We start from the raw sequence: 26153 nt of genomic DNA, 5'->3' as shown, positions 1-26153 counted from the left end.
ATTCTGCCGTCGAAGGTCACATTCGGGCATATGCACCAAATGGAAGATGCAAGGCCTGCCAGTATTCATCCTGCTCCCCTGTTAGGCTGACAAGGCTGGGAAAGACCCAACTGTTGTTTGGTGCCCACTGACTGTGTATCTAATGACTTGGATGGCAAATCCAAAGCAACAGTAACAGGCTCCTGTGGAGAGTACATCAGATTAATCCCCTGGATAATTAGAAACAAGAATGATCTTGGGCAAATACTCTGCATACCTGCTGGGATGCCACAACAAATGATACTGTATAATCTAAACTTGTTACAAATTGGGAGCTAAATGCAGGATGCAAAGTGATTATTAAAATATGCAACTATGAGCCATTGAAGAAAAATTGAACATACATGGATGGTTTCTTAAATGTCTTGCTTCTTTACTGCATGTTTAGTCTGAAAAACTAATTTGCAAAAATAGTAAGTGTCAAATGAACAATCAGATTTTTTATTCTGCATAATGAGTCACTGTTGTACCCTCTTTTTTCCTTTTAACAGTAGAATGACTGTAATGTCATATTTTTGTGATGAAATTATGAAATTGTTTATTTTGCTATAACTAAATGTAACTTCCTGTTTTACCTGTCAGTTAATGTGTAATTTGAGGTTTTTCTCGCATAATCATTGCAAAAGGTGTTCTTGCCTCTTTCGCATTTTATGATATTACAACCACAAATATTAAAGTGCTGTGTTGGTAATTTCTGTAAAATGCAAACACAAAGTAGAACATTGTATCCTCAGTGGATGAGAGACAAGTAAATCCTGCTGGAAGGTTTGCCAGTCCATCACACAGTATAAACAACCATTCATACACAAACTCATAATTGAGGGGAGTTTTTCAGAGGACAATTAACCTAAGAATCACGAGAAGAAGATGTGCACTCCATTCAGAAAGAACCAAGGGCACAATTTGAATAGTGGACCTTCTTGATGCAAGACAACAGTGCTACCAAATGTGCAATCAAAAAGCCCAAACATCTTCAACGTATTTCGATAAAAATGGAACACGATGAAAACAAAATAACACAAATGAAGAGGAGGGAAAATGTTACATGGTTTAAAAAAACCATGTAATCAGAAAAGTGTGTCTTTCACGGTTATTCAAACCTACCGAAACTACCAATTTTGTGCATAACGTCTCAGTTTTTGTGTTATAGAGATCATCTGGGAACAGATATTTTCTGCAGAAACCTCCACTACAGTTTAAAGTATTTTTGCAGCTTCAAACCGGTTTTCCTCAGATGCTCTCCATCCAGTATGACAGCGATTGAAATGTTTTGTGCAAAGATGGCAGAGATATATTTTGACAACCTGGCAGCAACAGAAGGTTTTGATAATTATGAAAGAAAACTTTTTCCAGTTTTGTTGTGAGAAGGTATTTGAAATCACATAACTTTTTCTTTCCACTATATACTCATTCTTTGAGCCTGTCACAGTCATTTTTAATGAAATACATGGATAAATGTAGTTGTGATATGACAAACTATAAAGAAATATTCTTTCTCTTAAAATGCACAGTTTTCTTTCTTGTTGATCAGTCCTTGCACGATCTGCTGTTTTTCTCTGTCTTTTCGCCTTCTGTTGTTTAACAGTCTCTCTGTTGCAGTGAAGCCACCTGGATGAGGTGAACCTGCAGATGGATTTGAGGAACACAGGATCAGTGTGTTGTGGTAAAAAGCAGTTTGTTTGGGGTATGCCGTTGGATTCTGCCTGCAGCAGTTCCAACTGCTCTTTGGGGTCGACCTTGTTTTTTTTTTTTTTTTTTGTCAGCTGCTTGTATCAGGTGGCAAGGGTTGACTGTTGGGATTCCATCACAGGACGGGTATAAATACAGCATGGTATGGAGCAATCCCACTGTGTGAAGCCACAACTCCAAACTGTGACAGACTCTCCAACACAAATACAGTTTATTGTGCGCACCGTGAAAAGGGGCCTGGCTCCAGGGCTTTCCTTGTGCTCCCATGCAGAAAGAGCCCCCAGGGGAGCCGATGCCAGCTGAGACTGAAAAACAAGGTAAGAGCCCAGCTGATACACATGCATACAGGCTCAGCTGTTTGTCTTAGATGAGGGTTCAGCCCGTGAAGCAGACATAGATCTAGGAAATGGAGTAGTCTGACAGATTTAAGCCTCCAAGGGAGAAAACACACAGTGAGCACTAAAAGATGGATAGACAGAGGATTCTACAGTGTGTCTGCTATCGGAGTGAAATGGTAAGACTCTGGTAGTTTCTAAGATTGTTTGACTGCCTTTTTTGTCAGAACTGGTAATAGAACATGGATTTTATATGGAAGGAGACAACAGAAGGTCTATTAGAGCCGCAATGCCATAGATCTTACCTGTATAGTGTCATAAAACTACTTGGTGGGGCTGAAATACAATTTCTAAACAGTTTAAAGCTATGCTTCGAATATGTCTTCTCTTGATGTTTATTCAATGTGATGCTTTCTTGTTTTCTTTTCTGCTTCTACTTGGTCAATATCTAGGTATTGTGCGATAGGTTTGCCCTGATTTTTTTTTTCAAGCAGCATTTAAAATGTCAGTTGAAGTCTCCCAGAGCTCCAATTCTCCTCACAGCCAAGAAAATGACAAACAGAGATGACTGACAGCTTTGCAGAAATAAGGCTGTCCATTTAGAAAACTTGCTGTGTCAAAGAGAAAAAAAAAAGAAAAAGAAAAGAAGATGCAGCCTCTCTGGGAATGATGGGTTTCAAGAGTGGAGAGATATGAACATTTTGGTGTTGTATTGATCCTCCAATGCTGTGCTCATGCATTTTACAGAAGATCCAAATGCCACTTATGATATAATACAGCAGTCGAGGTCGAGGCTCTGGCTGCTCAATGGGATTTCAGGGTTTGCAGTGTATAAATTCATTGAGAATCAAGTGAGGCTCTTAGGTTGTGTCTAGGGCTCAGCTCTGAGAACACACCAATTTTAAGTCCTAATGGGGGATTTGAACTATCCAGTCTTCTCTGTATCCATTATCTCATGGACTGTTGGAATTATTTTAATACTTTTGCAGTACATCACATGAATCTCCCCTTTTCTCTCTCCTCCCTACTCCTCTCCAGGGTCCAACATCTAATTCTCATCATGGCAGCAGAGAGCCCAGAGACAGATGGTCCCAGATCCTTCATGCCTGCTGAGCTCCAGCATCCCCACTCTAAGTATTCTCAGTGGAAGTTTAAGCTGTTTAGGGTGAAATCTATGGAGAAGGCACCTCTGCCGAGTGAGACACAGACCGAGATTGGAGCTTCATTAGGGAACTCACCTCCTACCGCTCCAAATATAGAAGCAGATCATGGAGGGGGACTGGCGAGTGTTATGAAATTGTGCCTTGGGGGAAAAAGCAAAGAAAATGTGGAGGGCGCTGGCAAGAGAGTCGATATGAAACTGCAGGAAATGGACACCCACATGAACCATCTCAGGTGATCAGCTATGAAAAAAAAAAAAAAAATTCTATGATCACATAATATTGCTCTTTTCTTTCTTTCAGAGATGATGACACTGTTTTTTGTTGTTGTTTTTTTTCCATGTAGGTGCCTGTGCCGCATCTGTGGAATGGTCCTGAGGAAGGTCAAAGGACCCGTGCATGATGTCCATGGTGATCTGGACGACGCAAGCAAGTGTGTGCTCCGCAAAATGGGCTGCAAGTTTACGAGCTGGCCAGACATCCTTCTGAAAGTATTCAAGGTGGATGTGACGGAGGACGCAGAATCCATCCACCCTCTTTCCTTCTGCCATCGCTGCTGGCTTGCCGCCATACGAGGAGGAGGGGTCTGCAGCTTCACTAGAACAAAAGTCCCAGAGTGGAAGCCCCACGCCTCCCACTGCTACCTGTGCTCCCCCAAAAAGTCATCATTTCAAAGGACTGGAAGAAAGAGGAGGAAGGTTGTTCCTAAAGTCCAGAGTTTGGCCAAAAGAGCCAGGTGGGATCACAGTGACACCATTGCTGTCGGTGAGAAGCGAGCCCTTAGACCCTTTGGAGACCGCCACAGCCCTGTGCTGAGGGCCTGGAAAAAAAATGTTATCCAGAGAGAACAGTGGGTAAAGAATATCACACACTGCCAAAATGACCACCTGAACACCAAACTGATTGCAGAGAAGCTCCCTGCGGATTTCATCATTTCTTTCACCTGCCTGGTGTGTGACCACCTGCTCTGTGATCCAGTTCAGTCCCCCTGTGGGCATCTCTTCTGCCGCAGCTGCATTATAAAATTTACCCACGTTCTGGGACCCCACTGCCCTTCATGCAACCTTTCTTGTGCCCCCGATGATCTCACCCCTCCTGCCAAAACCTTCTTATCAACTCTCTACTCTCTGCCTCTGCTGTGTCCCTGTGAAGGTTGTGGTGAGCACGTGCAGCTAGGCTTGTTCAAGGCCCACTGTCTGAACCATGAGTTGGAGCCGGGCACAAACAAACACTCATCTCATTTTCAAAGTTACCTGCTAACCAATAAGGGAGGAAGACCCCGCCAGCACTTGCTCTCCTTAACCCGTCGTGCCCAGAAGCACCGACTGAAGGATCTGAAGAGCCAGGTGAAGGTGTTTGCAGACAAAGAAGAAGGCGGTGATCTGAAGTCTGTGTGCTTGACACTGTTTCTGCTCGCGCTGAGATCTGGGAATGAACACCGGCAGGCAGATGAGCTGGAGGCCATGATGCAAGGTAAAAAGTTATTTTAAGCCTTTCACTCAGTCAGTGCAGCAATGAATGACAATGAAAAGCAGAGAAAAAGCCAACTGTTAACCATGATAGTGTTTGCTCATTAATACCCCTCCCCCCCTTCCTCTGAGGAATACATGAATCTCATAAATAACAATGAGTGGAAAAGTTCAATACTGCAGGGAGAGAAATTGTTTTCTGGCAATTGATCAGAAAATCATTGCATTATTGTCCACCTCTGTTACAGACACAGACATCCCCAGTGCCCCCTCTGGTTCCACTCATCTTGTCTGTCAGTCCATCAGTCTCACACTCCCTTTAATGCACAGTAACGAGTCTTGTGAAGGGGTTGTTAGAATCAAAACAACATCAGCAGCGCTTGTATCTGCAAATTACACAGACAGCACATTCCTCCTCTCTGGGGAATTGAAGGCAGCTGGTGTCTGTTTTCATCTTCAGCCAATACATCACTTTTGCCAGCTTCACTTTTGCCAGTTTTACTCTGTCCCTTTCTAACATCTGGAAAATAGGAAGTATTGGATCTTGTAATAATGTGTTTGTGGGCTTTTGATGATAATATGTTCACATTTAGGTGGAACATTTGCAATTCTTTCTGCATCACCGTGGAAATTACTTCAAACGTAGGAAAATAACTGAACGAATGGCAGACTGCATTTTATTTTCAAATCATAAGATGTTAGACTCGTGCATCTACAATCCTGTTATTTTCTCATATATTTTTAGCTGCTTTTGTCTTTCTCACAAACTTATTCTCCTTGCATTATTTCTCTCTCCACAGGCAGAGGCTTTGGATTGAGTCCTGCCGTGTGCCTGGCTATTCGGGTCAACACATTCCTGAGCTGCAGCCAGTATCATAAGATGTATCGTACAGTCAAAGCTACAAGTGGCCGCCAGATCTTTCAGCCCTTGCACACCCTTAGAGCTGCAGAAAAGGAACTCCTTCCTGGCTTTCACCAGTTTGAATGGCAGCCAGCTCTCAAAAACGTGTCCGCATCTTATAATGTCGGCATCATAAATGGGCTGTCAGGATGGACATCTTCGTTAGATGACTCCCCAGCCGACACCATCACCCGGCGCTTTCGCTACGATGTGGCTCTTGTTGCAGCACTGAAGGACCTTGAGGAGGACATCATGGAGGGTCTGAGAGACACTGGAATGGAAGATAGTGCTTGCACCTTGGGCTTTAGAGTCATGATCAAGGAGTGCTGCGATGGCATGGGTGATGTTAGTGAAAAGCATGGTGGAGGACCAGCTGTTCCTGAGAAGGCTGTCCGCTTCTCTTTCACTGTTATGTCTGTCTCTATCCAGGCTGAAGATGAACAGGAGGAGGTCACAATTTTTACAGAGCCAAAGCCCAATTCTGAACTATCCTGTAAGCCCCTTTGCCTTATGTTTGTGGATGAGTCAGACCACGAGACTCTCACTGCTGTTTTGGGGCCCATAGTTGCAGAGCGAAATGCGATGAAAGAGAGCAGGCTCATTCTATCTATGGGCGGCATGCCACGCTCCTTTCGCTTCCACTTCAGGGGCACAGGGTATGATGAAAAGATGGTGCGTGAAATGGAGGGCCTGGAAGCATCGGGATCTACGTATGTCTGTACTTTGTGTGACTCCAGTCGAGCAGAGGCTGCTCAAAACATGGTGTTACACTCCATCACCCGCAGCCATGATGAGAATCTGGAACGTTATGAAATATGGAGATCCAACCCCTTTTCTGAGTCCGCAGATGAGCTACGAGACAGAGTCAAAGGAGTCTCGGCCAAGCCCTTTCTGGAGACCCAGCCCACGCTAGATGCACTGCACTGCGACATAGGCAATGCCACTGAATTCTACAAAATCTTCCAAGATGAAATTGGAGAAGTGTTTAAAAACCCCAACCCCAGCAGAGAGGAACGGCGCAGCTGGAGGGCGGCCTTGGATAAACAGCTGAGGAAGAAGATGAAGCTTAAGCCAGTGATGAGGATGAATGGGAACTTTGCCCGAAGGTTAATGACCATGGAGGCTACCGAGGTGGTTTGCGAACTGGTGCCCTCAGAGGAGAGGAGAGAGGTGCTGAGGGAACTCATGAGGCTCTACCTCCAGATGAAACCTGTGTGGCGTGCCACCTGTCCAGCCAAGGAGTGCCCTGACCAGCTGTGCCGCTACAGTTTTAACTCCCAGCGCTTTGCCGACCTGCTCTCCGCTACCTTCAAGTACAGGTACAATGGAAAAATAACCAATTACCTGCACAAGACCCTGGCCCACGTGCCTGAAATCATAGAGAGAGATGGATCTATTGGAGCATGGGCCAGCGAGGGGAACGAGTCGGCAAACAAACTGTTCAGGCGTTTCAGGAAGATGAATGCGCGTCAGTCCAAGGCCTTTGAGCTGGAAGACGTGCTAAAACACCACTGGCTCTACACCTCAAAGTACTTGCAGAAGTTTATGGAGGCTCACAAAGACTCTGCTAAAGCTTTCCAGGCAACAATAGATCCAGAAGAGGTCCAGGATGATGAAGATTTGACTCCAGAAATAACCGGGTTTTGATTTCTGTTAGTTCTATCTCCATGATTGATTTATTTTAAGAGTCTGTAATCTGCCAATTACCTCAACGTTTATGTTTTCTCACTTTAAATACTTATTGATATTTCAAGCACAACAGAAATGGAGTAGGTTTATATATGTACAAAGAATACTTTGTACATATTTTGGCATTTGATTACATTTTTTAGATTGGATTGTTTTTGATTGTGATTGTTAGAGTCGTTGATATCTTTTGTTAGATGAAACAAAAGACATTTTCTTGAGGAAACAACATTTTGCACTTAAAATCATCAGTACTTTTGAATTCTATGCAAAAATAATACAGTTTCTCATGAATATTTGGTTTTTATGTTTTAAACATAGACATATTTGAACTGCTATGTTTGGTTTACTGCCTGTTCCTGCATTTCAGAAATAACTGAGGAACTCACTGTAAACATAACACACAAGTTTCTTTTCTTTGCTTTTCCTCCCACTTTTTTTTTTAAATCTTTGCTGTCTGTGAAATATGGCACATTTTATTGTATTGCAAGGATATGACACATTTATGAATTTATACAGGGGGATATTTATGGAAGCAGATGAAAGAGCTGTAAGTCATGGACTAAAATTGTGTTAAAAAAGACCACATTTGTGGCTACTGTATTAATATATCATTTTAGCCAAAGGAAAATGCAATCACAGGGCCCTAAATGTTCTTTGTTTCATGAGTGCCCTCTGAAAAAGATGACTTTAGTGCTTTATCGTAGGGTCCTCAGGGGCCAAAATAGATGCTGGGTCACTTTGAAGCAATTTTTTATCTCTTTTAGGCCTTGCACAGCAGAGGATAGATGATAGTTATTCGAATTCTTCTCATAAAATGAAGCATATACTGACCTTTTTGTTGATATCATAAGAATATAGTGTGGTCCATTAGAGAGCCTAATACCCCATGGACTCTCCAGCAAGCAGGGATTTTTCTTCACTTTTGTTTATGACCTGGTTCTTTTTCTCCTTCAGTATTTCTTCACTGCCACTGTTGACAGAGAAGAGAGATGGGCAGGACCAGAAAGTCTAATTTGTTGGCAACTTTATTTGTTTGATTGATTGATTATATTGTCTTTTTCTGCCCACGGTATTTTGAATTGTGACAGGCAATTTTCTCTTTCTTTCTTGATTGAATGTTTGATTTTGTTTTACTGCTATATGTTTAACCGTACAAATGCCATGAAATATTCACATTTCATCGGAAAGTTGTCAGAGCTCTGCAATAACATCATTTTTTAGAGAGCATTACATTGAAAATTGCTGCATGTATGTTTTTTTTTTTGCAATAATGAATTGCATTTCCAAAGTAATGGATGATGGATGATTCACCAAATTTCACTTGTTCTGTTTTGTCGTGTTTTTCCTCATTTTACGCTTTCAGTCCTACACTAAACATACACTCAGGTGAACTATGAGCAGGTTTCTCTGGTGATCTTCAAAGAGAATCAAAATATTACACTACAGCTGTGCTGTTTTGTTCAGATTTTCCTGTGCTGTCACTCAGCCTCATAAGCAATGTCTTACTGAAAAGGTATTTTTGTGCACAATGGAGATTGTTGTTTTTGTTTTCAAGATCAATAAATAAATAAATAAAGACAATACTTGACCTCATTACCAATGATTTCATTTCATTGAATTTTCTTCAATGACTATAGAAGCACTTGTTTTACTCTAGAGTAGAATTTAAAGAATCCAGTGTTGGCGAAGAAATGACAACACAATTATGAAATACACAGATATTAATTGATATTATAAAACATAGTTTTATAATATCAAATATCTAAAAAATAATGTAGATATGGTGTATATTTTTAAATAGGATTTTTAACTTTTAATGTCTGTCAAACATCTTAGTTAAATTAAGTTAAGTTAGGATATTACTGAAAAGTTCATGCATTTGAATAACTTTTCTCATGTATGACACACATGTTTATCTTGCCAAGCGGATAGTGAAGAAAGTGAAAACCTCTCCAAAATTCACTAAGAACTGAAGCAATATATATTTTTTTTGTATGAGACCATTCTTACTGAATAAAAGATAAATTTATATCCCCTTTCACCAGAGTTTAAGAATCAATTATTTACTTCCCAGCGTCAATGAGACACTGGGAACTTTTTACTTCACACACTATTATTGAAGTAAAAAGTCAAAATACACAATTCAAAGTCACAAAATGCATCTTTATTAAATTTTTATTTTCATCACACATTTTTTTTGTTACATTTTAATAAGAGATTGCAACTTTCAACAGGGAATTTATGGTTAATATAATTAGAAGGGCCTTAAAAACCAATGAAAAGTAAAATCTGTGGTAATTCATTTCATTTAAAAATTTGCAAAAAAATGTTAAAATTGAAACAGAACATCTTGTATTTCTCAATGTATTCAGGGAGGTCTCTTGAAAGTACAGATCTTGTACAATTATTTTCTATTCCAAGGCGAGCGTGTTTAACACAGATTGACGCTTCCACAACTATCATAAAGGAAATGGAACTCAATCAAAAAGTCTCTTGAAAAAGCTTTTTTTGGCTGGGGACATTTTGAACATCAGGGGCCCATTTCTCTCCTTCACTTTCATTGGGGTGCGCTTCACTGGAATGATCTGTCGTGGTGGGGTCATCTCCTGGTAAGGCAGGCCTCCGTGACCTAAACAGAAGTACTTTTTGCTTCCCTGAGATAGTTTGACTAACAGGGTCTCAGACAGCTCCATGCACTGAGCATGGACCCAGTGTCCCTCCTCCCCTTTCGAGCAGAAAATCATGGCTGGGCGGTGGAGCTCTGTGGAGTATAATGGCTCCCATGTGTTGGGGTCCACCTGACAGCCAAGGCAGCATTTGATCCAGTAACCAGTTTGTGATTCATCCTCCTCATCCTCCTCGTTGTAAGTGTCTGCCTCATCATCGCTGCTGTTTTCCAGCTCATGTGGCTCACGACCAAAGTAGAGCTCCTCAGAGTCCTCAAGCGGAGTGGAGTTGTCGTAATCTGTTGACTCTTGGCTGCATGCCTGGGTCCCTTCTTCCTCGTTGGATTCCTTCTCTTGTTGGAAGCGGACATGATAGAAGTAATGCACGTCAGGCTGGGATGGTCTCCCTTCGGAGGGAACAGCCAACAGGAGGCAGCCGTCTCCAGCACTGCCTCCAAACCACGTGCGACTATGGATGATATCTTGAGTCCACTTGGGAGGTTCTAGGTGCTCGATGTGGATCCCCTTCTCATCCAGAATGACCGTGTTGCACTCCATTCTCTTTTGGGAGTCAGACTGGTATCCGCCTAACACAATATATTTATGACCAGGACCCGTGCGTGTAACGAGGGCACTAGAGATGGACAAGCCAAAGTCTAGGGTCTCGCAGGAAAGCAAAGGGCTTCCTTGCAGGAGTTCCACACGAAGGCGGAACAGACGAGGAGGACGTGAGTCAGAGGTGATAGAATGGCCTCCAATAAAGTACACGCTGTCCTCCCTGGCAATAGCTACGTGAAAGGACTGTCCGTCACTGAGCTCAGGCAAAGTGTGAGCCGAGGAGCACCCGAACTCAAGATCAAAAAGGAAAACCTGAGGGGGACAGTCAACAACACTGTTCCATCTTTCTGTGGTCCGCTCTCCTGCAGGCATGTAGGACCTGCCCCCAAACATCACACAGGCTGTCTTCCCACGGCTTTGCACGATGCTCATTGCGTGGCCATATCGGGCCCCTGGCACTTCCCCCACCAGCTCTTTCTCTTTGCACTTGAGCGTTAGTTTGCGATTACAACCTCGACTATCCATAGTAAGCAGGTACAAGCTTGATGAGATCTCATTGTTAGGGGTGCGGCCTCCGTGGATGAGATAACTCTCTGGGAGTCCGTCGTAGGGGTCGAGGCGGCAGACGGCTGGACAGCGCAACGGAGGGAGATAACACGAGTCGTTAGAGAAGGATATGGCCCTCAGCTTCATCTCGCTATGTTTGATCCTGACACCAAAGACTCCTGTCGGACATGAACGCTTTGGCCAGCCTTTCTGGCCGAACAGCAGGATTTCCCCATCCAGCTGTAGCAGGGAGCAGCCAGGCTGCAGGAGGCCTGCACAGTTCACTGGAGTCAATGCTTGCAGGGTCATGATCCGCCAGGTGCCTGCATCAAAACAGCAATCGAACACACAAACACGATGTGTCAGTCAGTCAGCTGTTGTTTGTTTTCAATGAGGGCTTTTAAATTTCTACTTCCTGTTTTTCTTTTTTTCATGTGAACAACCACAATTACTGTAACTCCAATACTAACAATTACACATACAAGTACTGTACATTTTCTTACAGACTGGCTTTTAGTCTATTCCTTTGATCGATGAAAAATAAAGGTATTTGCTTGAGGTACAAATGCCAAAATATTTGTGGTATTCAAATACTTCATAGCAGACATAGTAGCTAAATAAAAACTACATTGCAACACGTCTAATACTACAATTGTACATTTACTTCTGAACAAGGCAAAGTCTGTTGAGCTGGAATGCATCGTGCTATTTTTCAAAGCAATGCCAGTTTTATTATTTATTTTAGACAACTAAGTAGATAAACAGCTCTATTTTATGAGTTTGCCTTTTTTTATTTCCCCACACATTTAAACTATATAGCTTTCAGTTAGCCCCTCACAGCCAAGCATTAATCTTTTCAGGAGATTAGTCAGTGGCAATGAATAAGATTACAAAAAGTAAATGCTCTTTTCTAGCTTAAACAGTACCATGAGAAGGGAACGTACAAGAATTGAGTCCTTTACTTATCCTAATGATATATTACATTTTTATTTGCTTACCTTACAAGCAGAAGTGAGATCTAGTGGGAACGATCAATATTAATGTAGTATAAATCTTTTTTTCCCCCCAAGAAGAAGCTTAAGAGGTCTTGTTGCCGATCTTTGATGAAGGCAGAAAGTGGTTGAGATTGTGAAGCTTCGTTGACTTTCAAACACTTCCAGATCTTGAGGTTAACAGTCTGTGACTGCTGCTCGCTGGCAGGTGTGCCAAATGAGTGCTTCCAGTTTGTCAGTTCTCCATACTTTAACTGTATATCATCTATATTATAAAGAGAACAACTGGATATTTGAAACCATTTTCAACAAATGTAAAAATAATATTTTTATGTGTTTGTGTCAAAACCATAGTTTTTAATGAATGTCTGAGATCAGAGGAGAAAGGGTAGCCTCCACAATCAATAACAGCTCAAATCAGCCCTTATTAGAAGAAATCAGGAATACATATGAATGCACGACACATAAAACTTTGAGACAAGTGGACAACAGCAGCTGAAGACCACAAGTACACAGCAATGTAGCAGAGAATTAAGGTAGATCTGAGGACAAAAGGGATCCAGTCCAGTACTAACAAGATGTACTTCATAGTGTTGCCTGAGAGAAAGTGTAACAAAAAAAAAAATAAAAAAATAAAAATATATATTTATATATATATATATATAATTTAAATAAGAAAATCTAAGATAGGATGTGGGAAGTTTGAAATATAAAAAATGGAGGATGATGAAATCTGCTTAAAAAGCCCCTCACTCTATATTATAGTACTCAGAATTGTGGGACACACGACTTCTTTAGCTAAATTAAAATAGCACTTCATTTGAGAATGTCAAGTGACTCTTAAAGCTAGTTGTGGAACTTAATATGGGGCAGTTTTTGCAAAAACAGTTTTTATTGTATTCTAAGGAGCCACATAAATTGTGAAAAGAGACTTTTTCTTGAGCCCTTCTTCATCAAAGAGTCGTTTTAACTGTACTGTCACAGGTATGCCTGAGTTACAACCTCCTTTTTCATAATTAAAGCTCCTTTATTCAATCTGAAAAAGCTTTCTTCCATCTATTTTTCTCACGGTAGACACACTGCATAATTAAATAATAAGCTTTAAATTTAAGACGATTAATTTTTTGACACATCTACAGCTGAATAGCATGCCAATCGCATAATCCAATAATACACCTATCTATTATTCTTTATCTTGCCATAATTTTGCTTCATGTTGGGATGGTAAGAGAAAAAAGAAACTAGCAGATTCTGCATAAAATTCCCTCTGAAAGAAAGCAAATCTTCTGTATGAGTGACAAACACAGGCCTTAAAAAACACAGAGAAGAACCATGCTGGAAGCAGCTGTCTACACACTCATTAGCATAATGTTTTTTGAGCTCTGAGTGGCTGAGACAAAACTTGAAGAGTGTGCAAAACAAAGGCAGAAACCTCAAGTGCCTGGAAGACCGTTACGGCTTAAAAACACAAAACAGCAGTGCACCTGTGTGTTTAAACCGGTGCTCGCAGGGTTGAGTGGAAGAAGAAACAATCCGCTCCTTTTACCAGAGTAGAAATAATGCAACAAATGTCAGCGGGATATGCAAAGTATTACTTTATTCCCCTTTTATTTTTGAGAGCTGGTCCCCCTATATTTAAACCCTTGGAAAAATAAACCTATTTAGTCACCAGAAGGCATCCACACAATTGAAAAGTCTGCCTGGCATGCAGCTTGCAGCTGGGCTGGTGCAGAGAGCGTAGGAGGCCCAGCGGTGTGTGGCAGACTCTGGGCTCATGCAAAGATTTGCACATAATTGATAGAACAAAGTAATTAGAATCTACGGCAGCACCTGTTTCTGTCCATTTTAATGTATCACTACCTGCCTGCTGCTACCCTGAGGTTTGCTTTTTGATTGATGACGTGGGGACAGCTCAGATGTTCTGACAATGGCTGTGCCATGGTGTTCATCACTATTTAATGTTGTGATAATTGCTCCTCTTTTGGTAATTGTTACTAAGTGACAGTGGTAGTACCATCCCCTGCTGGTTAATATGGTGTGCTGCAGTATGGTATCTTCATCTGATAAATATTACAATCATTAAATTGTTTGGCTTTTTTTTTTTTTGATGCGCCCATTGACTTAGATGTAAGCATTTTGAGGGTGAGAGATAAAAGCAGATTCAAAACTAATCATACTGGTATTTTTCACATCCATACTGTGCCTTGCAGAAAAGCATTGATAAAGCTTTTCCACATTTTCCACAATGGCATGGTCTAGATTGACTTGCTTAAATGGCAAAGTCCAGATTTAAATACATTTGGGAAAAAGCTAAAAGAACTTTAAAATGATGTCCATAGATGTTCTCCTTGCAAATAATGAAAGATAATAACATCAGTCAACATGTGTATAGGTGATACACCACAAAAGACTTGAGCTGTTTTTTTTTTCAGAAAGGTGGCTCTACAAAGTATTGAGTTAGACAGAACACAAATATTCACAACCTTTTTTTTTTTTAGATTTTTGTTTATGCTGCCCCCGCGACCCGACTCAACCCCGGATAAGCGGAAGAAAATGGATGGATGGATGGATGGATGGATGGGTTTATGCAAAAAACTTGTATTGCTTTCTTTAAAATTCAAAATCATGCTCTAATTTCCTTTAGCCTTTTAACACATTTTATGTGACAAAATGTAAACACGGTTAGAATGCATTCTTATTTGCATTCGCAAGCTTCAGTTGTAAAAAAAATAAATGTTAATATGTTTTAAAACTGCAATGAACATTATACGTGTTTAAACATGTTATTTTTTTATTCTTGTGCTTCTTGTGCTTCAGTCTTTTTGATACAAAACTTAAAAGCCTTGGCTTTGCTCATGTTTACAGTGTCAACATCATGTGAGGTATATTTGTGTTTTCCAAACCAGTAACTTTACTATCAGCTTCCTTGTATCATATATTTCTATAAATGTCAGACTATGAAAGTGTTCTCTTAGAATTGGCTGACATAACTTGTAAAGGTCTCTGATCAAAGATGAGCCAACGCTATGCTTACACTTATTTATTACTGCAGACTCGCCCTGAACTGTACAGGAGGTCTTAAAGTGGTGTATTGACTTTTGCTGCAGAGAATTACACACTGTTATGGTAGACCAGTCTTGTTGTTTCATCTGTCAAAATGACTGATGGTTTTCTGATTTTTCCATTATTAGGAGAAAAAAAAAAGTTTGATGAAATCAACTGCTGTTCCACCGAATCCTTTTGATACTCAGTGTTGTCGTCTTCCCAGATTGTGCTTTCCTCATCACAGTTTCTGCTTTTCTTAAACTCCCCACTCTACAAATTTAGCTGCGTGGTTTTCATGTATGTGAGCAGCAAGGTTGAATAGGGAAATGTTAGTCTGCCAAGGGCTGCGTACCGCCTTGGCAGCGGATCAGACAGTTGGAAACCTTGCAGTCTTTGCATCGCCCCTCTGAGCTCTCTTAAGCCTGCTTCATTTAGCTGTTCATCGGATGTGACTGCAATAGGCTCAACAGGCAAACGGAAGCCATGTCTTGAGTTGACAGCCGTAGATCTGTCCTCACCCTTCCATTTTCTGCTCCATGTGAACAGACAAACAACTGTAGCCCTGCGACCTAACTTATTCGAGCGATGAAAAGATGAAGGCGAGCATAGGGGTCAGAGTGAAGGGGAAATGTGAAAGCACCAGGATAGCTCTGTAGCCTGATATCGCAAAGCTCTGCTGCACCCCTCAAGCTTGATTGATTGAAGCTTTGAGAGCAAAAGCCCCCATAATAGTTTTCAATCAAACAAAAGCCCTTCATTGACTAACACTTCTTTTAGATCATTCATCTTAGCGTTCACCTTCTTTATCTCTGTTTGTCTCCTTCAGTTTATCACTGCAGTACTCTTCATTGCAATGAGTCTTGATTTTCTTTAAGCAAATGACCAGACAGTTTCAACGCCAATGAGTTTACTTCAGATGTGTACACTGAAGCATGAACAGGACCTAAGGCAATGCCAAGTATTGATTTTGCCATGATTCTGATTAGAGGGCTTCTTGTTGAAATCGATATTGCGTACCAGTGGCTCGCTTAGTATAGCTGATGCCCTAAAATGCTATTTCAATTTTACTTAATAATTATGGAAACGTTTGATTATGTTTGAATTAAAAGAAAACATTACTGTCTACAGTCGAAACCAGATATTTGTGCTGGATAAAAAGTTGTAGTATTTTCCCCGTACTGTGTTACTAAACTTATAACTTCGTGCCAGTTAAGATTCCCCAAATTATTTATATTTTCCTACACTCCTAAGCTACTTGCTAGATTATTATTAACTTATTCGAAGTCATGTTTAATTAATTATGGATATGCATTCAAAAGAGGCTTGTAAGAATAAATATACCCTTTGAAAATAACTTTCAGGCAGGTATTAAACATACTTTTAATTAAGCCCACTTTTGTGTTTCTGGTCAGATATAATATTCTAATATTAAAGCTGTAAGTGAGCTCTGGGGCAATTTCTAAGGGAGCCACTGCTGGCCTACAAACTTTGGCAAAGAAATATGGACACTTATTATTTTCTTGTTGGGCGTTGTGTCTATTTTTCATGTACCTTTTATGTGTATAGAGCTTTGTGTAATTGGCTCATGTGTGTTACTGGATCATGCAGATTTGTGGTCATTCATTGGTCCTTATGTGGCCAGTTATATAGAAATACAAGGGTAAACTTATTTGCAAATCCTTATTGTCAGGATTAGGACAATTAATGTCCTAATGTCCAATAACATTTATTCTGCACGTGAGGAAACAACACCGACTTATTCGGCAATCTCATTTCACTGGACAAATCTTATCTATTCTGGCCTTCAAAAAAACATTTCCCATCACATTTTCAGAATTCAAATTGGCTTTTTAAGTGAGGTACTGACAGGAAGTGAAAGTTAATGTGACTCTTATTTGGAAATAAGGTTGCTTAATTGTGCAAAAGGACCATCATTAATATTAATTAATGCTATTTTTCTCTGATTATGGTGGGATAAGAAAAATAGAGGTTTGCCATGCTGCTATGTTTCGAACCGTTGCAAGGACTGAAATGCTATTTCACGGAGAATGGTTCCTTTAATCAACATTCTGACAGTGAATTGCATTTACTGATTTATTTTTTTTACATATTGCTATGACGTAATGAAAACTGAGAAACAGTCTAACACTTCCTAATGCGGGTAAATATGAGCAACAGCTACTCTAAATACATGCTGATGAAAATCATACTATTATATTCAGTACATGTTTGAACTTCATAAGGGAAGTCATTAGGTTGAAATATCCCTGATCAGTTTTTAATGCATATTAAATGTCTTTATATAACCTTTCTGATATTAATGCACAAAGTGCAAGTCCTTTTCATGTTTTTACACTTCCATGACAAAGTTCTAACCCCGATTACCCACAAACACTGCCAATTTTAATTTATTATTAGGGTAAGTGAGTGTGTGCAGTTGAAACACATTGTTTGAAATGCGCACCTGCTCATTCATTGACATGCGTGTGATCTGATGTTGACTGTTTGCCACAGCAGATTAGTCTGTAAATATTGTGGAGTGCTGGGGCTTGTCATTCTAATCTCTGCCAATTGGTGCAGATGTGATTTGGCTGTTGACTCTCTGTTGCCACTCAGAGCTGCTGACACAATGGAATCTCTGACTGTGAACTCTCACCTTGATTAGCATGAGTAATTATGAATATGCGACTGCAAGCATAAAATCAGAGCAAAAGGAGGCCGTCTGGAGAGCTGCCGTCTCCCTCCTTGACACTGACTGGTCTGTAATTGCTTCTACCTCACGATCAATGAGCGCCCAGCGTTTAGCACTTGGTTGAATCAGCTTGTCTGGATTATTGTGGGAGATTTAGGGCAACTTTAAAACAAGTTTGCTTATTTTCTCACAAATCCTAATCAAGAATGTTGCAGACAGCTTGTAATATACACATCAAAACGCGAAGTCGTCTGTATTCCATTTAAAGTGACTGTGTCGGATGACAACCACCGCTGAGCAAAGGGTGCCCCTTGATGCTGCCGACATATTAGCGTTTGCTCAATATGTCATGTTCTCCTCCTCCCTGACACCATTAAAGGCTCCAGTGTGTTTCTTTCAAGCTGCCTCGTTCACCTCTGCTTGTTTGAGTCAAGTATTTAGCATAGCTACCAGGGGAAAAAAAATAAAAAAAAACGTGTTAGATTGTTACATCCTCCCCTATTAACTTTTACAAAATGGACTTATTATCTTGATTTGTTTTCTGGCTCGATTATGACTGCTGCTTCTCCAGAGTAGTACAAATCTTTGAATAAATATGATCAAATAATCAAATATCAAATACTATGGCTATGCATTCATACTGTCGCACAGACTGACATTCCAGTCTTGAGTTTTCACTTTTCAAACTTTGATTTGTAAGGAATTTTGAGAACTAGTGAAGGTTTTCCTTCAGCTTCAGAGTTATGTGTTACTTTGTGTCTGTCTGTAGCGTAAATTTGAAAAGTATTTCAGAATTTTAAACTATTTCCAAAAAAATCAATGGCTTATAAAAATCTCTCTAGCAACTTTTTGTTGAAGTGTCCTGAAATCAGGTGGTGAAGCAGTAGCACCTATGTCTACCACTAAGGCAATTTATCCGTTTTGCTACTGATACTAGCTTGATCTTGGTCTCCCCATTCAAGAGACAACTCTTTTTCTTTGGTTTGGTTTGGGTCAGGCTATTATTGCCAAACAAATTAATTGGCTTTTGAAATTGTATGCGTTATTCTATTTTCTGCTGAGTTGCTTAACAAAACCTTGATTTTGTGTTAGCATGAACTGATAACACATGTTATTAAAAAAACAAAGACTTGTTTCCTAAACTGCAACTAATATTTTCTGTGATTCAAGAAAATGCCAGAGAAACAACAAGTGTTTATCATAGTATGGAGCTTGGAGAACCAGAGCATGGAGAACCAGAGCATGGCCTCTCCAGGACCTACTGCTGCACAGTGCTGGACATCTGGTGGAAAGAATGACAAATTTTGCTGTTTAAAAATATTTTCATCCAAAGAACGATTTTGAATCATGATGAGGAAACTAAATGCCGAGCCTCCAGTCAAACTTACAAAAGGTAAAAATGTTTAAAAATTTAATCACGCAATATTTTTTGTTTGTAAAATCCCAAAACAGTGAAACTGTGCTGTTTTTACTAATACTATGAGAATTTCATACTATCCCATGTCCATTTGGTGAATACAGCTGTTGTCATAAAGTGGTGGTAGCAAGCACAGGACCTAATGTAGACGTTTTGTATGTGTCCCCACCCCTCCACACTTGATTCAAATGATTGTGTTACCTTCTTAGCATGCTTTCAGTTGCTCCAGAATAGATTCTAATCACCCATTCATTTGTGTGGAGCAGCAGGGAAACACCTCAAACATTCAGGCCCTTGAGGCCCTTGAGGACCACATTTGAGGACTTCTGGTTTACAGGTCCAAAATGAAAGGATGAACACTAAATAAAAAAACAGGACTGCAACTGTAATTTCATCTTGGTATCTTTTCCTGTGTGTGATGTGGTCTTTTGGAAAGCTGTCAGGTGCAGAAAAAACCACCTAAAGATCAGAAAAAAGCAGCATACGGATAGTTTTCTGCTACCTATTGCCTATGTCTGTGCTCAGCCCTGTGTTTGAAGGACTGCAGCCTCGTTTTTTTAAAGTAGATAGCTTATCAAATGACTAACAATACACCTTCAACTTCAAGGGTAAAAGTCACATTTAGTCTCTGCTATCAAGATAAATTCCACCCATCCATTTATCTATCAGTGTAAATCCAGCCAAGGTTTCAACAACATTTTATTCCATGTATTTTGATAGATCTCCTGTTGTTTCTTCTGGAATTTGCTCTGCTGGGTTTCCTGGGTTTCCTCAGCTGTAAACAGCCTATCTCCACTGCCTAGTGTGCTTACTCTGGGAAAGCAACCTGGAATATAAAATCTTCTTAGCCTTTTCTGTTGTGGTAATGTTTTGCACCATTATAATTCTTCCCTTGCCAAGCTGCCTAACGACCTTAATGTGGCTTGTTTTATTTAATGTGGCATGTTGATTATAGCAAAACCCTGCAGTGTAAACACAACTCAAGTACGTTGGAAAGTGAAAGGCATTGTATCCTGTTGTTAAGAAAAAGGACATTTTCAGAAGCTGTGAGACAGAAAGGGTTCTTCGAACTTTGAAAGTCATTTTTAATGGCGATAAAGTGCGAACAATTAATTTATTTATCTATTGATCTTACAGAGAAAATTAGTAAGTTAATTAATGATCATTACAGGGAAAAAGTCCATGGGTTTTTAATCATTAAAAGATCATTTCTGTCTAACCAAGGGTTAACGCAGAAGCAGAGGGAGGGAAATGTCAATATTTAATAGTGTTGGCTCCTTAAAATTGATTGAACACAGAGGAGCACATAATTGTGTACCCTTGTCTGTCTTTGACTCTTCTTCTACCCTCTCAGCCAAATCTGTCTTGTTCTTTTGCAAAAGCTGTGATGTTTTGTCACCGCTATTATCTACAGTTTTTTTTCTTTTTTGTATCTTCCACCGCTTTTGACCCCTTCTTTTCTTTTTACCCTTTCGTGTTTGTTATCTGCCTTTAGATTCCATTAGCACAGTGACAGAGAGGCGATTACACACAGCCCTGCTTCTTTTAATACAGATCCGACCTAATCTTCGATGGTTTTCATATGCCCGCCATCGCACAACCACAAGCTATTGTCTGGGGCACTTTCACCCTGAGCTGTTGATTTCGCCAGCTGTAACGCCGTCTGTATTCAGCGCACTTTGCCATGGTGAGTATCAGTATTTGACACAACTAATAAGGCCTTTCATTTTGATGGAATTCACTCTTAGTCTGCCAGTGTTTTCTCTCAGTAAGACAGAGCTATTTGCCTTGCTTGTGGGTGGAGCTGAGAGACAGGCTGCATCAAACGAAATCGCTGTAGCTGGCAGCCCCTGCCAGTGCTCTCTGACACTTTTCTTTCCCAAAGCTCACAAAATGTGCTGCTTGTAATGGTTACTGGTTTGAACTATGGGTAAAATAATTAATTTTCCAAAGGTATCAATTCCACGCCAGCTTCTGCTCGCGACACAATTAAATTAATCTGACAAGCAAACCTTTCAGAAGCAACTGGAGCCTGATTTTAATTGAACAGCAAGTCGGCTCTCATTTGCTGTAATTTGATTGCCACACTCTTGACTTGCATTCGATGCTCGCGCAAAACAAAACCAATGGGATAATCATTCCTGGTTTAACGCTGCTCTTATTTTGATCTTGAGAATGCGACTGATTTGCAGTGCGGGTAGGTGAGGCTGTCATTCTAAATCAGACTGAGTCACTGGAGCATCTCACATGGAGATGGGAAAAGCTCGAAAAGGACTTAATGGTTTTGTCTTTCCATACCTCACCACGCTTCTGCCTCAGTACAATTAGGTGTCCACTGCTGGCAGCATTCATTAATGTGAATGTTCCTTGAGCGAACTGAGGCGAAATCGTTTAGCTTTTTCAGCACACATTATGGATGTATAATGCTTTACTGTAAGCTGTCAACCTGACCTCTACTTGTCATCTGATTATGCTCTAGTTTTTTTTGTTTTTTTTTCCCCACCAGAAAAGTAAAGATAATTATGTGCTGAGTCACCCGCTTACGCTTTAACTAACCCTCCCTGCCACAGGCCTGAGGCCACAAAAACAAAATGTCAAGGTAATAATACTTGGCAACCAGAACCTTTTGATTAAAAATGAAATCTAAGTGTCCATACAATAGATTTTTATTGCTTTAACCATTGATTTTGATGTCTACATATTGTTGTTGCAATAAAAGGATAACTGTCCCTCTTGGCGTTTACAGATTATTGTTGCTGCTGCTCTTCAAGACTCCATTGCTTTGCACTTTCCTTCCAGCATAGCAGCAACCACCAACACAAGATGCAAAACATGAGAAAAAATAAAATGCATTCACTCGGCAGTGTAAGGCAAGTTAAAACCTACAATCAGTGCTAAAAATTCAGCTCATGAAAAAGCCATAAAAGAACACTTTGGTAAAAAAAAAAAACAGGTTTCTGAGAAAAGAAACCTAAGTTTACATTTCCTATTCTGTTTTTACACACACAAAAAAATAATAAAATATATAGCCACACAATTAAATGTAACCTAACTAAATTGAAGAATAAATATATTTAAGTCTTGCCTGTTATCGAAAATCTGAAGTTCTTCAGTAAGATTTGTCCTGATTGTGTGTCCTCAGAAACAGTAAAAAACAATATAAGTTTTTACCTAATAACCCTCCAACCTTCATTACTAAAATATATTGGTATGCATGGCAGACATGCAAAGAAATTAGAAATGTTTTTGTTACAAATTTGAAGCTGCTGGACTAAAGCAGCAGCTGAGATTTTTATGTAAACTACGATGCACCTAAGAATACCTAAGTAAAAGACAGTAATGTACGGCATTGAGAAGCACTGTTGTGATTAATGTTGGGAAAGAGTAGGAGCTTCTTAAAGAGACAGAGGACAATTTCAAGGTGTCAAATACAGTTATGATGTGAAGAGAAGAATATTACTTTTCAGTGACACTTTATACAGGTGAATGTTTTGATTTAAAATGTGAATGTAAGAAAACCACACATTCTAGATTTTAGCTTTTGAGTTAATTACCCCACATATTAAAAAAATATCAACATACAGGACACTAATTACTAATTAATGTCTAACTGGTTACTTTACATTAAATTTGTTAAAGGAAGCAGGTGATGTATTTAAGCCAACCAACCATTAAAAAAAAAAGACCTTCAGAAAGTTTAACAAACTGCTTCTGAAGAGCACCTTAAAGACTGCAATCAATTTAATCTTTTGAACAGTGTTATTTTCTAAAACAATATCCATAATGTTTGTGCTCCTTAGTTACCCATTAAACCTGCTGAAAATAAATTGGAAAACTGCCAGAGCTGCCTGGAAACAAATGTTGGAACAGAATAAACTACACAGTTTTAGGGAATCTTTTCTCTCCATTTTTACTGTAAAGGAATGCAAGAAATGTACATCGTGTCAGATAAGGAACAACCATTTTATTTTCATGCAAAAGAGCATTGTTAAAAGCTAAAAATAACAGTATGAAGGAATGAGAGAATGTGTCTGCTCTGTGTTGGATTGAGTAAAAGCTGTTAGTTGGGTACAATTGTCAGCGTTTCAGCATGTGCAGCCCACATGGAAAACATGCTGCACTGTAATTAATTTCACGTCGCTACACTTGGTGTCTCCCTGCTTACTTACAAATGGCTTACAAAGGCTGGGAAAGTGGGAGGTGACAGAAAATCGCATGAGTAAGCTAATTTAATGTAGGTTAGATGTCAGTACCCCCTTAATGATGGGATTTGTTCCCCCATCCCTTCCGTTGCTGTTATTTGGACAGCTTTCTTTTTATTTTTCTTTGATCCAGCATATTTCACGAAACCTTTGAAGGTGTCACGATGTAGAAAAACCCTTTTATATCTGTTTGTCTTGCCTACTTAGTCTAAAGTGTTGTTCCAAGTCCAAGATTGTGAAATAAGTGGAATTTTTAAGGTGGAAGGGTGGAATGGGCATGCAAGAAAGAATGTGACGAGAGCTCATCTAGCAGAAAATTGGAACATGCTTCCCGGCATGCAATCTGGTTTGCTTTACTTTCAAACATTAAGAAGAGGGTTTCCACATTTGCATACTCAGACTGAAGAGCTGCATATTTAATGTCTGCCCCTGACATCTCATATTTAATTGGAGGATAGCACAGTGAAGCAAGACCGAAAGGACAAGACCTTTTCAGGGTTATGTTAATTTTCCTAGCAGAAGAAGAATGTTTCTCCAGTGATGCAGAGTTCTTTGGCGTTCTGTTGTATGATCATTGATCTCAGTATTGACAAATAACTCAAAGTTTTTACCAAGACATCTGCTGAGAATCATTCAGATATCTCAAAGAATGGATGGATAAATCTTTGTTTTCTTACTTATGTTACTGTTGTGCTGTAGAGTACAGCTGTACAGTGCTGAGCCCTGTTAGGGTAAAAGGTGCACTTCACCATCTAAACACTGAAACCACACAGTCGACATAGAATGAACGAGGGACGACTCTCCTTCGTACCGATCACCTCCATTGAAGCATAAACATTGTAAACATTTAAAAATGAAGGCAAACAAAGACAAACTTTTACAAAATTGTTTACTCTTGGAAAAATAGACACATGTACTTTATTTACAAATAAGGCTAAGAGATACACAAATGTTCATTTTCATTTTATGAAAACAAAAAAAATGATATCAACCAAAAAAAAACATTTTTTAAAGAAAAGTCTAGCTTGACCTCACATGAAATATGCAGTTCTAGTCTTTCTTGCTGTTGTGTTATTGATCTGCATGGAATCGATAATAGCATAATCAAAAACTTTAATAAACTAAACTGTAAAAAAAAACCAAAACTTTAAAAAACTAAAAATCTTCAGTAAAACAGGTTTAACTGAACATTTGACAAAAATATTTCCACATAAAATATTCTGCTCTTACAAACCACCTCTACCATGTACATATGTGTTCCTGTGACAATGCAACTGCAACTCAGACATTACAACATTGACCGAACATTAACATCACTTGAGCTCGAGCAACATTTTGAAGGTGCTTCACTCTCTTCAGCATGCAAGTTGCTTGAATGAATACATAACAAGACTCACATTTGATTAATTCAATTGAATTATCTGATGACTTAGGGAAATTTACAAAGCTGTTCTGTTCAAATCCATCTAACTCGTGTGATTTAATATGCCAACTTATCTGGGGAAATAGTTGCAACAGTTGCCAGAATGCTGCCTGCTCCATTAACTTCACTGCCTGATCCAAGTGCAGTTTTAGATTTATTAAAGGGAACAATGCAACAGTAGGAATATTTTATTTTGCACAGCAAATCTACTCTGACACTGCAACACTACCAGACCCACCATGCTGCTGGACAAGCTATTTAAAAATCTAACAAATAAAATAATAATAATAATAATGAAAAAAAAAACCTACATGTGTGTCTCTCATTTCTTTTATACGTGTACTTCTGTATAGATAGATAGGCTCTAGAAGAAATCCTGCACAGGCTCATTTTCCCTCCAGGTGATGATACTGCTTGTGGTCGGAGGCAAGCAAGGGTCATGACCACAGATTTTCAGTTGGTGCAACCCCACCAGGAGAGATGAGGATTGTGATAAAAGGGCTCCCCAGAGCCCCAGCATGCTCTGTCTGCTGTTTGCAGGTGCACTGTTAGTGGGGCATCAACAGACACACACAGGTGATGAGAAAAGGAGAGAGAGAGAGAGAGAGAGAGAGAGAGAGAGAGAGAGAGAGAGAAAATTAACAAAAGAGAATAGGGGACTCCTTCTGTTAAAGCTTTTTAGTGTTTTATTATTTTTGTTTCCAGCCGTGAAAGATAATTTAATATTCATTTGACATTAGAAAAAAAAAAAAAAAAAACAGACTTTCAGGACTGTTCAAAATAACTGATAAAACTCTTGCTACATTTAAAAGTCAGAACCTATATTTCCAAAGCTATACAAACGTTGACTTCATGGAATGCTGTACAGACTACTCAGATTCAACAAACCACAAAAGCATATAGTTTCACTCTATGACCTGCTAAGCACAGCTGGAGCGCACACAGTCAAAATCACACAGCCAACATTTGGCTTTTACAGCACATTAAGAAGAAAATTAGCTTTGTCTTGAAGAATTATGGCAACAAATAAAGTATAATTGTTTTGACGGCATTCTGAAATCCTAACAGTGGGGATAGGAACAGTGACTGCATGTGACTGGTTGATACTGCATTTTTTTCCTTCTTTTATTTTGGTTGACATGACTAGAAGAGCCCTCTATAAACTCAGCCCATTTGCTATTTATTTCCTTGAGCTCTGGCATGCATTACATTGATAAACACATTGATAAACATATTTCTCCCTGTTGTTCCCAGTGGGACAAATATTATGGCTCATGATAATTTTAATAGTTCCCATGATAATATGCCACATGTGAAATTGTGACATCTG

At 39.6% G+C, this 26153-nt stretch overlaps 2 protein-coding genes across 3 annotated transcripts; one reads left to right on the top strand and one right to left on the bottom strand.

Moving 5' to 3' along the window:
- Nucleotides 1-1157: 1157 nt before the first annotated feature.
- Nucleotides 1158-8870, top strand: rag1 (recombination activating 1). Of its 2 annotated transcripts, XM_008411501.2 has the most exons (4): nucleotides 1158-2045; nucleotides 3102-3458; nucleotides 3570-4696; nucleotides 5493-8870. In XM_008411501.2, the coding sequence occupies exons 2-4, from the start codon at nucleotides 3124-3126 to the stop codon at nucleotides 7238-7240; spliced, it is 3210 nt and encodes a 1069-aa protein (XP_008409723.1). In that variant the 5' UTR covers nucleotides 1158-2045; nucleotides 3102-3123; the 3' UTR covers nucleotides 7241-8870. The 2 variants fall into 2 exon arrangements, with proteins under 2 accessions (XP_008409723.1, XP_081464183.1); XM_081608057.1 differs by lacking the exon at nucleotides 1158-2045 and having other exon boundaries at nucleotides 2056-3458.
- Nucleotides 8871-9061: 191 nt separating this feature from the next.
- rag2 (recombination activating gene 2) lies at nucleotides 9062-14543 on the bottom strand. The gene is made up of 2 exons (XM_008411504.2): nucleotides 12051-14543; nucleotides 9062-11375 (listed from the first exon to the last, which is right to left on the bottom strand). The coding sequence occupies exon 2, from the start codon at nucleotides 11359-11361 to the stop codon at nucleotides 9760-9762; it is 1602 nt and encodes a 533-aa protein (XP_008409726.1). The 5' UTR covers nucleotides 11362-11375; nucleotides 12051-14543; the 3' UTR covers nucleotides 9062-9759.
- Nucleotides 14544-26153: the final 11610 nt, after the last annotated feature.

The sequence above is a fragment of the Poecilia reticulata genome, chromosome 6 (assembly GCF_904066995.2).
Source record: "Poecilia reticulata chromosome 6, P_reticulata-male-v2, whole genome shotgun sequence".
NCBI lineage: Eukaryota > Metazoa > Chordata > Actinopteri > Cyprinodontiformes > Poeciliidae > Poecilia > Poecilia reticulata.
The sequence above is the reverse complement of the archived record's forward strand: the minus strand, read 5'-3'. Positions and strand labels throughout refer to the sequence as shown.

What these genes read in the sequence shown, in the direction of transcription:
- rag1 (XM_081608057.1), top strand. Translation starts at nt 3,019, where the DNA reads ATGGACTGTTGGAATTATTTTAATACTTTTGCAGTACATCACATGAAT. An exon ending in ACCCACATGAACCATCTCAG is followed by an intron (nt 3,459 to 3,569) that starts GTGATCAGCTAT and finishes TTTTCCATGTAG; the next exon opens with GTGCCTGTGCCGCATCTGTG. An exon ending in GCTGGAGGCCATGATGCAAG is followed by an intron (nt 4,697 to 5,492) that starts GTAAAAAGTTAT and finishes CTCTCTCCACAG; the next exon opens with GCAGAGGCTTTGGATTGAGT.
- rag2 (XM_008411504.2), bottom strand. Translation starts at nt 11,361, where the DNA reads ATGACCCTGCAAGCATTGACTCCAGTGAACTGTGCAGGCCTCCTGCAG.